This window comes from Mobula hypostoma, chromosome 10 (genome assembly GCF_963921235.1).
Source record: "Mobula hypostoma chromosome 10, sMobHyp1.1, whole genome shotgun sequence".
Taxonomy (NCBI): Eukaryota; Metazoa; Chordata; class Chondrichthyes; order Myliobatiformes; family Myliobatidae; genus Mobula; species Mobula hypostoma.
In genome coordinates, this window is record NC_086106.1 from 3364710 (window position 1) to 3379049 (window position 14340).

At 43.8% G+C, this 14340-nt stretch overlaps 1 protein-coding gene across 1 annotated transcript in view; it reads left to right on the forward strand.

Annotated features, from left to right (window-relative positions):
* The window catches only part of LOC134353215 (meiosis initiator protein-like), a 99045-nt gene that overhangs the window by 27059 nt on the left and 57646 nt on the right, over positions 1 to 14340 (forward strand). Inside the window, exons 6-8 of the mRNA XM_063061236.1 lie at positions 3021 to 3263; positions 7933 to 8047; positions 10946 to 11040. Of these exons, the coding sequence (XP_062917306.1) occupies positions 3021 to 3263; positions 7933 to 8047; positions 10946 to 11040 (453 nt within the window). The remainder of the gene's footprint in view (positions 1 to 3020; positions 3264 to 7932; positions 8048 to 10945; positions 11041 to 14340) is intronic.

A 14340-nucleotide genomic window follows, 5' to 3' on the forward strand; every position in this document is an offset into this window, starting at 1 on the left:
AAGATTTGAGCTCTAACTTTGTGCACACTTGACTGTTTTAATTATATTGGGCCCTTCCTTCTTTAACAACTGTTTGATAAAGTTGATATTCATAAATACACCTTTCATATGACGATGAAATTCCTGAAACCTCCCCTTGCTGACTCAGAGGTAGCGGGGGGACTTGCAGTAGACAGGCAGACTCGATGCTAGACGATGAAGGGAAGCTGGGCTCCAATGTAATTGGGGATGCAGCTGAGTGCAGTCAAGTGATGGGAAATCTGAGTCGCCGGAAAGCACGAGTAATGGACAGAGGGAGACAGGAAGATCCCAAAGAGTGCTTGAAGCTGAAGATGGGATAAGGAAGTCTCAAAAGGGCCAGGAAACCACCCAGCTAGGCTGGCCTATAATACACGGGAACAGAGTGTTGTGTCTTCTATCCCCCTAGAGAGATATATCACTACCATTTACAAAGGGATTAGAGGTCCTGATGTCACAAAATTCCTTTTAAAACTGTGTTATTAATGATGGGTTAGTAAATTTCAAAGCCATGAGGTTGTGACTATTTTTGGTGGGCGGGGAGTGTAACACTCTGGTTAAGATCTTGCTGCTAATGCTGTAGGGTATTTCATTTAACAGTTTTCTGTAGAAGCAGTGTGTTCTGCTAGTAGTGTTTGGATTACCATTAACGATAAGGGATTGTGATGTTCAGCTTTGGAATGTTGGGTTTGCCAATCAGGAAGGTGGAGATTCTAGAGGAAGCTGTGCGAAGAGGTTTTGTGATGGACACTAAAGGGGTAAAGGCTCTTTTTCGGCGGGAGATGGAAAAAGAAGATTGAAACTGGCGGTAGGATTTGGTCCACCCGGAATGCGCGATTCGATGGAGTCAAAGATGGAAAGTTCTGTTGGTAATCGGTGAATAGGAGTTGGTGCCATGAGTAAAGGACACCTCCAGCTTTTGGAAGATTTGAGCTCCAACTCTGTGCACATTTGACTGTTTTGGTTATAATGGGCCCTTTTTTTCCCTTTCTTCTTTAACAACTATTTGAATAAGCTGATATTTATAAATACACATTTCTTATAATTGTATTCCGTGTACAATCTGTTATTTCTTCCTCAAGGGTAATTGCGTGTGAGCAGCATTTACACAGTATTCGCTCAAATTGGGGTGTGGGTGGTTTCTGCTCTCCCAGTCTAGTGGGACCCGAGTCATATCAACCCTAGACAAGCGGAGTTTGAGAAAAGTGGTTTTCTCACCACTGAGTCCATCGGCTTGTTAGCGAAGGGCTAACCAGCTGTGTTTCTAGAGATGCCCAGTAAAAAGGGGTTTCATTTAAAAAGAAATAATAATAAATAAATGAGCATTAAATACAGAGAACATGAGATGAAGAGTCCTTGAAAGTGAAAGTCCGTAGGTCATGGCAACATTTCAATGATGGGTGAAGTTGAGTGAAGTTATCCCCTTAGGTTCAAGGGGCTGATGGTTGGGGGGTTATAACTGTTCCTGAACGTGACAGTGTGGGTCCTGAGGCTCCTGTTTCTTCTTCCTGATGGCAGCAGCGAGAAGAGAGCATGTACTGGGTGCTGGAGGTCTCTGATAATGGATGTTGTTTTCCTATGACAACATTTTGTGTAGATGTGGTCAGTGCTGGGAAGGACTTTACCCATGATGGACTGGGTCGTAGCCACTACTTTTTGTAGGAGTTTCCGTTCAAAGGCATTGGCGTTTCCATACCAGGCTGTAATGCAGGCCAGTCAATATACCGTCCACCACACATTTATAGAAATCTGTCAAAGTTTTAGATGTCATGCCAAATCTTCCCAAACTTCTAAGGAAGTAGAGGCACCGCTGTGCCTTCTTGGTAATGGCACTTATGTACTGGGTCAGGGACAGATCTTCCAAAGTGATAACACCGAGGAATTTGAAATTGCTGATCCTCTCCACCTCTGGTTCTCTGATGTGCACTCTCCATAAACCTCTGGTTTCCTTCTCCTGAAATCAATAATCAGCTCCTTGGTCTTGCCTACACAGAGTGAGATGTTGTTGTTATGCAGCACTCAGTCGAATTTTCAATCTCCCTTCTACATGCTGATTCATTACCACTTTTGATTCAGCCTACAACAGTGGTGTTGTAGTACTTCTAGGACATATACTGCAAAGATCAGATAAAGAATAAATTTCCATCTGCACTGTGCTATCACACACTGAGAGAACACAGGTTTAGATACAGAAGAAAGCTCCTTTGCATTATTCCACCAAACATTCCCAGGCAAGACAGTTAAGGTTACTTAAAGAATAAATCTTCATGTTCCTCTATCACCAAATACACGACAGACAAGAAAAAGACAAGATTAAAAGGAAAGGTTTAAAAGATTAGTTTATTTGTCATATCTACCTCAGAACATACATGTGAAATACTTCGTTGGCATCAATGACCAACACAGGTCCGAGGATTATACTGGGGACTGACCACAAGTGTCGCTGTGTTTCCAGCACCAACATAGCATGCCCATGATGCACTAACCCTAACTGTACATCTTTGGAATGCAGGAGGAAATCGGAGCACCCAGAGGAAACTCACGTTGTCACAGGGAGAATATACAAACTCCTCAAGGAAGTGGTGGGAATTGAACCTGGATCTGTGATCACTAGCGTTGTAAAGCGACTGCGCTAACCACTATGTTACCATATCCCTCCTATCAATGTTAACAAAATAAGCTCCCTCAATTTAACAAAATACTCCTGGGAAGTTACTGGATGGGTGAGAAACAGACCAAAGTTTTCTCCCCGTAAAACACCCCTTGGGTAGGTAGAAAGTAAAGTTTCCCTATACAATGTAAATAAAGTACCTCTCTCAGTTCACCAAATGTTGTGATCAAAAGATTAAACTGACTCCACTCGTCTCAAGGTGGCTGAATCAGAAAGCAGAACCTTATTCTTGTGCACACAAGTATCCTTGACTGGACCATTGAGAGAAACACAATACATTTGATTTCACTTTATCAGTTGTATGTCAGCTCACATCTTCCTCTTACCACAGAATGGCGACAGATGCTGAAATCACGCTGCTACCTTAACAGTGAGCCAGCCCATGAGACCTATCTGCAATCAGAGTTTCAGCATGAGGACAACCTGATGTGGCAAGGAACGTTGTTAGATACTACGTCGTCCAGCTCCTGTTCACAGGACAACACAGACGACCCCCAGGGCTGCACTTTGTACCTTACTTTGTTGGAGGTGGTGGATTCAGGAGATCTCGAAAGTTTCAGCCTCAGCAACTTGGGTAACTACTTGAAAGAGTTTTCAGCCTCAGTGGGAGAAGTTTCTGGTCACTGTTTGTAGTGACATATTGAATTCATGAAATAATCGATGTTTCAGTAATTAAATTGGAATATCCCTTCTCCTCTTCTAGTTTCTTCCCCCTTCCTTTCCGGTTCTGATGAAAGGTCCTGTTCTGGAGTGTTGAGTGTTTGTTCTCTTCCATGATGCTGCCTGACCTGCTAAGTTCCTCCAGTGTTTTCACACTGTTGCTCATGTTGAAACGTTTCTTCAAAATGCAGCAACTTTTGTTCTGTTGACAGTCTCGAAAGCTATTCTGCATACCGTGAAGTTTCATCGAGGTGATTCACAACAGGAGAAAACAAGGGACGGAGAATGATCTGTTGCATCCACTGTGTATGATTTGGAAATGGGCCAGGAGACACGGTCTGATATCCTGAAAGGTGAAGCGGCAATGATCAAGCCAAACACTGTACATTTTAAAGAGGTTGTCAGGAGTAGTGGGGTGGAGATACATCTCTACTAAAGAAGGTGTAAGGCACTCCTTCCCTCCGCTAGCTTGCAGGGCACCCTTGGGTAAGGTGTAGCACTGGTGCATATCACAAGTCCTTGTTGTCCAGGCAGACAATCTCCAAGGAGTATTGATAGTAGCTGGATTCATCCATCTTGTAAGATCACTGCTCAGAAGAAGGCAATGGGAAACCACTTCTGTTGAAAAATTAGCCAAGAACAATCATAGTTGTGGAAAGACCATATCGCCCACATCATACAACATGGCACATAATGAACGAACGAGTCAGGAGAGTGACCAAAGCTGTAGCAATATCTCCCAAAAGAAGCAAGATAATTCCTAAGCACAGATACTGCAAATCCAGAGGAACACTTACAAAATGCTGGAGGAACTCAGCAGGTCAGGCAGAATCTATGGAAATGAATAAACAGTCCTTATTTCGGGCTAGACCCTTCATCAGGACTGGAAAGGAAGGAGGAAGAGGGCAGAATAAGAAGGTGAGGGAGGGGAAGGAGGGCAAGCTACAAGGTGAGTGGGGAAGTGAGGGGTTGAAGTGAGAAGTTGAGAAGTGATAGGTGGAAAGGGTAAAGGGCTGAAGAAGGAGTCTGATAGGAGAGAGAGTGGAACATGGGAGAATGGGAAGGAGGAGAGGGCTCGGGAGGTGACTGGCAGGTGAGAAGAGGAGAGGTAAAAGGGAAGCTAGAATGGTGAATGGAAAAAGAGCAAAGGGGGAGGAGAAATTACTGGAAGTTAGAGAAATTGATGTTCGTGCCATCAGGCTGGAGGCTACCCAGATGGTTGTAAGGTGTTGCTCTTCCAACCTGAGAGTGTCCTTATTGTGGCAATATTGTGCCCATGCACCAAAATGTTGGAATGGGAATAGGGATTGGAATTAAAATGGTTGGCCATCGGAAAACCCTGCTTAATGCAGATGGAATGAAGGTGCTCAACAAAGCTGTCCCCCAATTTACGATGGGTCTCTTCAATGTAGAGGAGGCTGCAACAGGCACCAGATACAATAGACAACCCCAACAGATTTGCAGGTGAAGTGTTGCCTCGCCTGGAGGGACTGTTTGGGGCCCTGAACAGAGGTGAGAGAGGACTTGTATGGGCAGGTGTAGCACTTCTTCTGCTTGCAGGGTAAGTGCCAGGAGGAAGAATAGTAGGGAATGACACATGGACAAGGGAATTGTAGAGAGAGGGGGGATGTTTAGTGATAGGATCCCATTGAAGATGACAGAATTTGCACAGAATGATATGCTGGATGTGGAGGCTCATGGGGTGGGAGGTAAAGATATGAGGAACTCTATCCCTGTTAAGACAGCGGGAAGATGGGGTGATTAATGATGTCTGGGAACGGAGGAGATGTGGGTGAGGGGCACATCAATGGTAGAGGAAGGGAAACCCAAGTGTTTGAAGAAAGAGAACATCTCTGATGTTCTAGAGAGGAAAGCCTTATCTTGGGAACAGATGCAGCAGAGACATGTAACAAGAAGTGTGTGTGTGTGTGTGTGTGTGTGTGTGTGTGTGTAGCAAAATAATTCCTCCACGAAACCATCCTAATGTGGGTAAATATGACTAATGCAAAAATATGATCAGCACCAATATGATGGGCCAAAGGGCCCCTTTCTGGTATGTACAACTCTGATTAATTTTTGAAAACCACTGTGATTGTGGAACAAAGCCCCCCAATATTTAAAGTTTGAATCTTGTTCAATATTCCTTTAGATCAAGGTTCCCAATCTGGTGTCCATGGACCCCTCAGTTAATGGTAGAGGTCCACAGCATAAAGAAAAGTTGGGAACTCCAGGACTAGATCCTTTATGACTTCCTTTGATACATGAAATTCTACTCTTGCTTCTTGAGCTTACAGTCATAGAGACATTGTAAACAGGTCTTTGGCCCACCAAGTCCTCATCATCCCCACTGGTCTGATGCTAATCACACTTTATTCTTCCCACATTCCTGTCAGCTCCCTCCAGATTCTACCACTCCCTGACATGCTCATGACCAATTTATCTACCAGCCTGCACGTCTTTGGGATGTGGAAGAAGACTGGAGTTCCGAGTGGAAGTCCTTGTGGGCACAGAGAGACGGTACAAACTCTACACAGCACCAGAGGTCAGGATTGAAATCGGGAGCTGTGAGGCAGTGGCTCCATTAGCTATGCCTCTGTGCCATCTCCTGTTCCTTTGCATATTCTCTTCAGTAAAATATTATTATGACAACTGTTCTCATCTGCTAGTTGATGCTAATCTGAGTGGGGAAGTTCTATGCTGAAGCCTTGTTGCAGGACCTGGAATCTTTAATGAATTTCAGATGCAGTGCGCAAGACTGCATTGCATTGTTTGAAATGTCTTTTCAGGTGAAACTTTTATGTCAACTTTTTAATAGCAAGTGGCTGCACAGGAGTACAATGGAACAAAATTTGATTCTGAGCTGCATTAAGAGGTATTGGAGAAAATGACCAAAAATTCAGTTAAATTCAGAGATCTTAAGGAGGAAAGAGAGGCAAAGAGGTGTTAGGAAGGATATTCAAAATCTTGGTGTTGCTAAACCAATGAACCATGTTTTCAAATGTTCAAATCTATTTGTTCAAACGGATACTAAAAATCATACTGAGATTAGAACATAGAACCATACAGCACTTCACAGGCCCTTCGGCCCACGATGTTGTGCTAATCCTTTAACCTACTCAAAGATCAGTTAACCCTCCCGCAAAGCCCTCCATTTTTCTTTCACCCATGTACTGATCCAAGAGTCTCTTAAATGTCCCTAATTTATCTGCCTCTACCACTTGACAGCACTTTCCACACATTCAGCACTCTCTGTGTAAAAATACCTGCCTCTCACACTCCCCCTTTCCTCCAGTCACCTTAAAGTTGTTCAGTGGTTCCATTTAATATCAGAAAACGTAGACAGAACATAACCTGAAATTCTTGCTCTCCACAGACATCTGCGAAACAGAAGAAAATCCCCAAACAATGAATGACAGGAAAAGCTTAGAACCCCAACGCTCACCCACCATACGAGCCAAAGCAAAGCCCCCGAAGAGGCCATGATTTAGAGCCAATCAAAAACCACTGTTCATCTAACAGTTCAATATCCCACAGGCTCTCTCTCTCTCTCTCTGTCACTGAGGGAGACAGAGGTATCACTCCTGCCACAATGAGAGGGAAGACCAACAGCTCACTGTTTTGCTGTTACAGTCTACAGTGTCACTCTTATTCTGAGTTCCCTGACTCGAGAATTGGCAGCAAACTCTCTCATCGTCAAGAGAGAGGGAGAGAGTGATCACGAGCCGGGAGGCCTCTGACAGCCACACCGCTACCTCGATGCGCCGATCTCCCGTGACGCTTCAGTTGGTGACACCGGTGTGGAATCGGGTCCGCAAAGCCACACAAGGCTGCACCCCAAAGGCACACGTCTTACGGGCCACTCCTGGAGATAATCAAAAACAGCCACTCGGCAAGCTGCAAAAGTGGGCACCGACTTCGGTGAAGAACCGCAGTTTGAACGCAGATGTAGATCACAGACTCCAACAGGACCCTAGCCACCTTGAAAAGGAAAGAAGAGGAATTAGTGAGCAGAATTTAAACTGCTTCGCAGATGGACTGTGAAGTTGTTGTCTGGCACCATCTATGTCCCCTCGTATTAACCATTTCTGCCCTGGGGAAAAGTTTGGTTCTTATTATGTACACCTTCAACATGTTACCTCTCATCCTCCTTCTCACTAAAGGGAAAAAGCCCTCACTCGCTCAATCATGCTGTCTAATCCAGGCAGCATCCTGGTAAATCTCCTCTGCGCCCCTTTTAAAGCTTCCACGTTTATGATGAGACAACCAAAGCAGAACTGAACACAATAGTTCCAAGTGTGGTGTAACTATAGCTTTAAAGAGCTGTAACATTACCTCATGAATGTCTTGAACTCAATCTGTTAACTAATGAAGGCTAACACACTATATGCCTTCTAAATGACCCTTTTTTATTTGCTCATGCTGAACAGATGGCATATTGATTAACTATTCCCTTCCTTGGTGTTTGAGCAAACTTACAGAGTTTGAATGGGTGCAATATTTTGCTATTATGGCATTTAAATTTGTTTTTTTTATGAAAGATATGTGAATGAGAAGTCATTTGAGTTTTTCTGTCACTTGTACAGGGAAACATGAGATATGTATTGGCACAAAATACTGTTCTGAAAACGATGAGAGGAAGACGGATTTCAGTCATGATTCCAGCTTATATGACCCACCAGCCAGCCCTTCATGTCCAAGGTAACAAGCAAACATTAACTCTAAAGCAACACACATAAAACACTGGAGGAACTCAGCAGGTCAGGCAGCATCTATGGAAATGAATAAACAGTTGACGTTTCAGGCTGAGACCCTTCATCAGGACTGAGAAGGGAGGGGGAAAAATCCAGAATAAGAAGCTGATGGGAGGAGAATGGGGTAGCTAAAAGGTGATAGGTGAAACCAGGTGGGTGGGAAAGGTCAAGGGCTGGACAGGAAGGAATCTGATAGGAGAGGAGAGTTGACTATAGGAGAAAGGGAAGGGACTCAGAGTGAAGTGATAGGTATGTGGGTAGAGGTGAGAGGCCAAAGAGGAGAATAGAAGAGGGGAGGTGGGAAATCTGTTTACCAGAAGGAGAACTCGATATTCATACCATCAGGTTGGAGGTTACCCAGATGGAATATAAGGTAACACACACAAAATGCTGGAGGAACTCAGCAGGCCAGGCAGCATCTATAGAAAAGAGTACAGTCGACATTTCAGGCAAGACAGCTGAAGAGTCTCAGCCCGAAACGTCGGCTGTACTCTTTTCCATAGATGTTGTCTGTCTGCTGAGTTCCTCCAGCATTCTGTGTACGTTGCTTGGACTTCCAGCATCTGCAGATTTTCTCTTGTTTGTGATTGGAACATAAGGTGTTGTTTCTCCACCTTGAAGGTGGCCTCAACTTGTCACAAGAGGAGGCCATGGTCTGACATGTCAGCACGGGAATGGGAACTAGAATTATAATGTTTAGCCACTGGGAAATTTCGTTCTTGGCAGATGGACATTAACTCTATCTATCTTTTCAATTAAAGATACTGATTGATTTAATACTGTGAAGTCACAGTAGCTCACCTGTACCCCAAAATCATCACCTGCTTGCAGGCCTATATTGGTTGTTCAAGTTGAATATTTTCATCCTCATTTTCAAATCACTGTAGGGTCTCATCTTTGCCTTTCTCTGTGATGTACGAGGTTTCCAGGAGGGGTAGCACCTCTGGTGAAGGGGCTTGTTGTGTCTAGGCTGGGCCAGCTCACTCACCTTTGGGTCACACTGGACACTCAGCTCTCACCTGTGGCTCCAAGTAGCTGTTTGCGTGCGACAGCGGCCGTGCCTTTCGACCACTTCGACAGGTGTGCTAAACCAGGTGAGATAGGGACATGCCTTTCTTAGCAGGCAAAGGTGGCTCTGGTGAACTGGGTGAATGATATCTACGGTGAGATCCAACGGCCAGGAAAGTGGTTCTGTAACGCTCCATGGAGAGCGAAGGGCATGACGAGGCACAGAAGATGTCACGGTCATCCACTGCAACCAAGGAAGACCCCAGTTTGTGACACTTGTTCATACCACTGGACCCGGACTTCTGAAGTTGAGAGAGTGGAACTGCCCCAGTGCAACGGCTTTTCCACTTTAAGAACTTTCCCTCACAAGTTTTCTGTCATTGTCAGACACAATGGGCAACCACCACCACTCCAACCCTTCAGGCCTTAAGTTGCTGCACTACTTTAATTCTGGACTGTTAAACATCATTAATTTTAATTGGTCCATCATTGATGGTGATGCTATCAGCAGTCTGTGCGCTAAAATCTGCAACTGCTTTGCTAAACTTCTCTAAACCTTGAACATTATTTGCTTTTTTAAAATACATTCTCCTCTATCCTCAAGCTTTTGTTAATTATCATAGAAAGCAAAACACTAATTTTTGTTTAACACACACAAAATGCTGAGGAACTCAGTGGGTCGGGCAGGTTCTTAAGAGGGAAATTAGCAGTCAACTTTTTGGGCCGAAAACCCCCTCATCAGGACTCTTCGACCAAAACGTCGATGGTTCATTCTCTTCCACTGATGCTACTTAACCCGCTGAATTGCTCCAGCATTTTGTGTGTGTGGTTCAAGATTTCCAGCATCTGCAGAACTGCTTGTGTATCAAATTTTGGCAAAATAATATTTCTGTGAAGTATATGGGAAATTTTATTATATTCTCAATGGTTGTCCACAGGCCAAAAGACCATAAGACGTAGGAGAAGAATTAGGCCATTTGGCCCATCGAATCTGCTCTGCCATTTGATTATGGCTGATTTATTATCCCTCTCAATCTCATTCCCCTGCCTTTTCCCCATAACACTTGATGTTTTTACTAATCAAGGACCTATCAACCTCCATGTTATTAAACCAATGATTTGGACTCCATTACCGTCTCTGGTAATGAACTCCACAGATTCACCACCCTCTGGCTAAAGAAATACCTCCTCAACTTTGTTCTAATTGGTTGTCCCTCTATTCTGAGGCTGCACCCTCTGGTCCTAGACTCTCCCGCTATAGGAAACACCTTCTCCACATCCACTCTATCTAGACCTTTCAATATCTGATATGTTTCAATGAGATCCCCCTCGTTCTTCTAAACTCCAGCAAATACAGGCCCAGAGCCAGCAGTCCTCACACATTAACTCTTTCATCCCTGGGATCATTCTCATGAACCTCCTCTGGACCCTCTCCAGTGCCAGGATATCCTTTTGTAGATAAGGGGCCCTAAAGTGCTTACATCAGAACATTGAAATGTTACACCCCCTCATTCCAATACTGACTTGCAGTTTTCTAACCAAATGGGTACTTTTTTAAATTATGGAGTATTTGTGCCTATCGTGGCTAAGATTATTCAATTCAGCCCAGGCTGCAATCTCAGGCTACATCTGTCTGGTCTGTTTTGACTAGCCATATCAGTTACAGACTTCCAGTGTGACCAGAAAGTATGTTAACAGAAGGTACGATTTGTGAACAACTAGTCTGCTAATACTGTTTGGATGTGTGGGAAAGGAGGCAGGTAAAATGAGTGCCATCTATTGTAAAATTAAAAGACCTTAGTAAATTCTACCTTCTTGCATTTTCTGTCTTCCACAGTCTGAAGAATCAGAAACTGGTTCACTACCTCTCGTCCCATGATGAAGACGATGAGGTTGACCAGAGTCCCTGGCTTCCACAAGAGTCCCCGCGAGGTGCGGCATTTTCTTTCTATTACTGCTTTGTCTTTCGAAAAGTAAAAGAAGCAGGACATTGTTGACATGACCAGATTAAAACGATGCCACTGTTTATCAGCTTGTTCTGATAATGGAACAATTTTATTGATTGTTGTGCATTAGATTGTCAGTACGTCCTATAAATGAACAACATTTGGGGGGGGGAGAATATTGGTATTGGCACTGGTTTATTACGTGTTATCACATGTACCAAGTGAACCTTGAAGAGTAAAGCTTACAAAAAGTAGTGGAAATGGCCCTTTCCAAACAGATGGGACTGCACGGTAGTGCAGTGGTTAGCACAATGCTTTATAGTATAGATGACCCAGGTTCAACTCCTGTCACTGCCTGTGAGGAGTTTGTGTGCTCTCCCCATGAGTGCTTCAGTTTCCTCCAGGTACTCTGGCTCTTCCCACAGTCCAAACACGTACTGTTTGATAGGTTAATTGGTCATTGTAAGTTGTCCTGTGATTGGGCTTGGATTAAATTGGACGGCATGGCTCGAAGGGCCAGAAGGGCATATTCTGCGATGTATCTCAATCAATCACTCAATAAATAAATAAATAAGCAAGTAAAACCCTCCCCACCTTTAGGCACATTGACAAGGAGCATTGTTGCAGGAAAGCAGCAGCATCCATCATCAAGGATTGCAGCCATTCAGGCCTTCTCACTTCTGCCATCAGGAAGGAAGCACAGGAGTCTTAGGACTCACACCATCAGGCTCAGGAACATTATTACCCCTCAACCAGCGTAGATAACTTCACTCACCTCAATACTGAACTGATTCCACATTCTATAGACTCATTTTCAAGGACTCATGTTCTCAATATTTATTTATTTATTATTAATATGTTGGGTTTTTTTTTTGTCTTTGCACAGTTTGTTGTCTTCTGCACGTTGTTTGTTTGTCCATCTTTGTTGTTTGCAGTGTTTCATTAATTTTTCATTGTAATTACTGTGATTGCCCACATGAAAATGAGTCTCAGAATGGTATTCAGGGTAGTGTTTTAAATGGGTGTCTGTCTCTTTGAGACTATGCCCTTGATCTTAGGCTGTAGGAAATGCCCTCTCCATATCCACTCTATCTAGGCCTTTCAATATTTGATAAGTTTCAATGAGATCCCCTCTCATTCTTCTGAACTCCAGTCAGTGCAGGCCCAGAGCCATCAAATGCTCCTCATAGGTTAGCTTTCTGGTCATCATTAGATGAATGCGCTAGCTTTAAGTAGCCATCAAGAAAGGAAATCAGAATGCAGAATGTTGTGTTGCACCTTCAGAGGACATTTAGTGCAGGCAAATAAAGTGCAAGAGCCACGATGGTGCAGATTGGAGGTCAATAATTAATCTTTAACATACGAGAATCTGATAGAAGCTGTCCTTGAGTCTGGCGGTATGTACGTTCAAGCTTTTGTATCTTCTACCCAACAAGAGAGGGGAGAACAGAGAATCACAAATACAAGAGATTCTGGAAACCTTGAACAAAAATGTAAAATGCTGGAGGAGCTCAGAATCTATGGAGAGGAATAAATAGTCTATGTTTTGGTTGAGACTCTTCATCAGGACTGAAAACCAGAAATAGAAGGTGGCAGGAGGGGAGGCGTACAGACCGGCAGAAGAGATGTGAGACCAGATGAAGGCGAAGGTGGATGGATGAAGTAAGAACCTGGGAGATGATAGGAAGAAGAGTAAAGGACTGAAGAAGCAGCAATCTATTAGGAAGGGGAGAGACAACTGTACGAAAAAGGGAAGGAGCTCCAGGGAGAGGTGATGGGTAGATGAGGTGGAGGGCAGGGGTAAGAGGGGAGCTAGAATGGGGAATGGAAAAAGAAAGAAGAGGGAAGGGGATTTAGAAATGACTTGAAATTGGAGAAATCAATGTTCATGTCGTCTAGTTGGAGGTCACCCAGACAGATTTGAACCTGAGAGTGACCTCATCGTGGCAGCAGAGGAAGCCATAGACTGACAGAATGGGAAATGGAATTAAAATGGGTAGCTACTTGGAAAACCTGCTTTTTGTGGTGGATGGAGTACAGGTGCTTACTCAGCAGGTCAGGTCACAGAACATTAGTTAACCTTTTGCCAAAAATTTTATGCTGTTTTCTCTCGTCATAGATGTTCTTGAAATGAGTATTCACAGTGTTTTTCTGTATTTTTATTTAATATTTTTACAATTTGGAGTCTCCTGAACTTGAATATTGGGAAATCACATTGTTTCCCACTGTCACACTGTATTCAGCAACAGCAGCTCAACTAGGAGGCTTCAGTGAGGTAAACTCTCATTCCTATTGTACCCTACAGTCCTCACACAATGCTGTCAGGCGTTCTATCAGCAGGTGTGGAACTTGCAACAAGGCAACTTATTTACTGCTCATTATGCTGCTGATGTTTAAGGCAGCAGTGACGGTCCTTCAACTCTGTCAGTGTTCAGGGCATCCTTCATCATGTCAGTGAAACCTCGTGGTTTTCATGACGGTCAGTCATGCAAGTCCTATGTGGAGACTCAAGAATACCTTCACACTCAGATGTAGAAGAATTCTTCTTACCCTTTGACCTGTTTGGCCTGGGTGACCCCTACCAAGAGCCAAAGCATAAAGCCCTGACTCCAGCCAACACAACACAGCTCTCTGGGTCATTGAGGTATGCAAATCTCCAAACTTGGACAAGGTTGTTGTCCTCTTGGAGGGCAGCAAGAGAAGGGTTAAGATAATGTCTAGGCAAGCATAGAATGCAGATAGTGTCCAGTCAGCCCAGGCATGAAGGTCTTTTAAGAAAGCTCTTTGGAGAGTATAGCTTCCCTTTGCTGGCTTGGTAGTGGAGCCAAACATCACACCTAGAAAAATGAATAAACTTTAAAATTGAGATGTTTAGAGACTGGCAACCTCTTGAGTATTTATTTCAGCAGTAGTCTTCATCTGTATCTGTTTATATTACAGGTGTTGCATGCCTGTTCGGAATAGCACACACAAAATGCTGGAAGGACTCAGCAGGTCAGGCAGCATCTATGAAGAGGGATGAGTCCTGATTAAGTATCTCAGCCTGAAACATCGTTTGTTTATTACTCTCTGTGGAAGCTGCCTTACCTGCTGATTCCCTCCAGCAGTTTGTGTGTGTGTGTGTGTTCTAGATTTCCAGCATCTGCAGAATCTCTTGTGCTTATAGATATACTGACGTACTTCCTGCAGGAGGCAGGGGAAACAAATGAGGTGTTGGACGTTTGACAGAGTAGTTAATGTGTTACATACAGGTACAATGAATACATTAGGCAAAGTGACTCAGGAA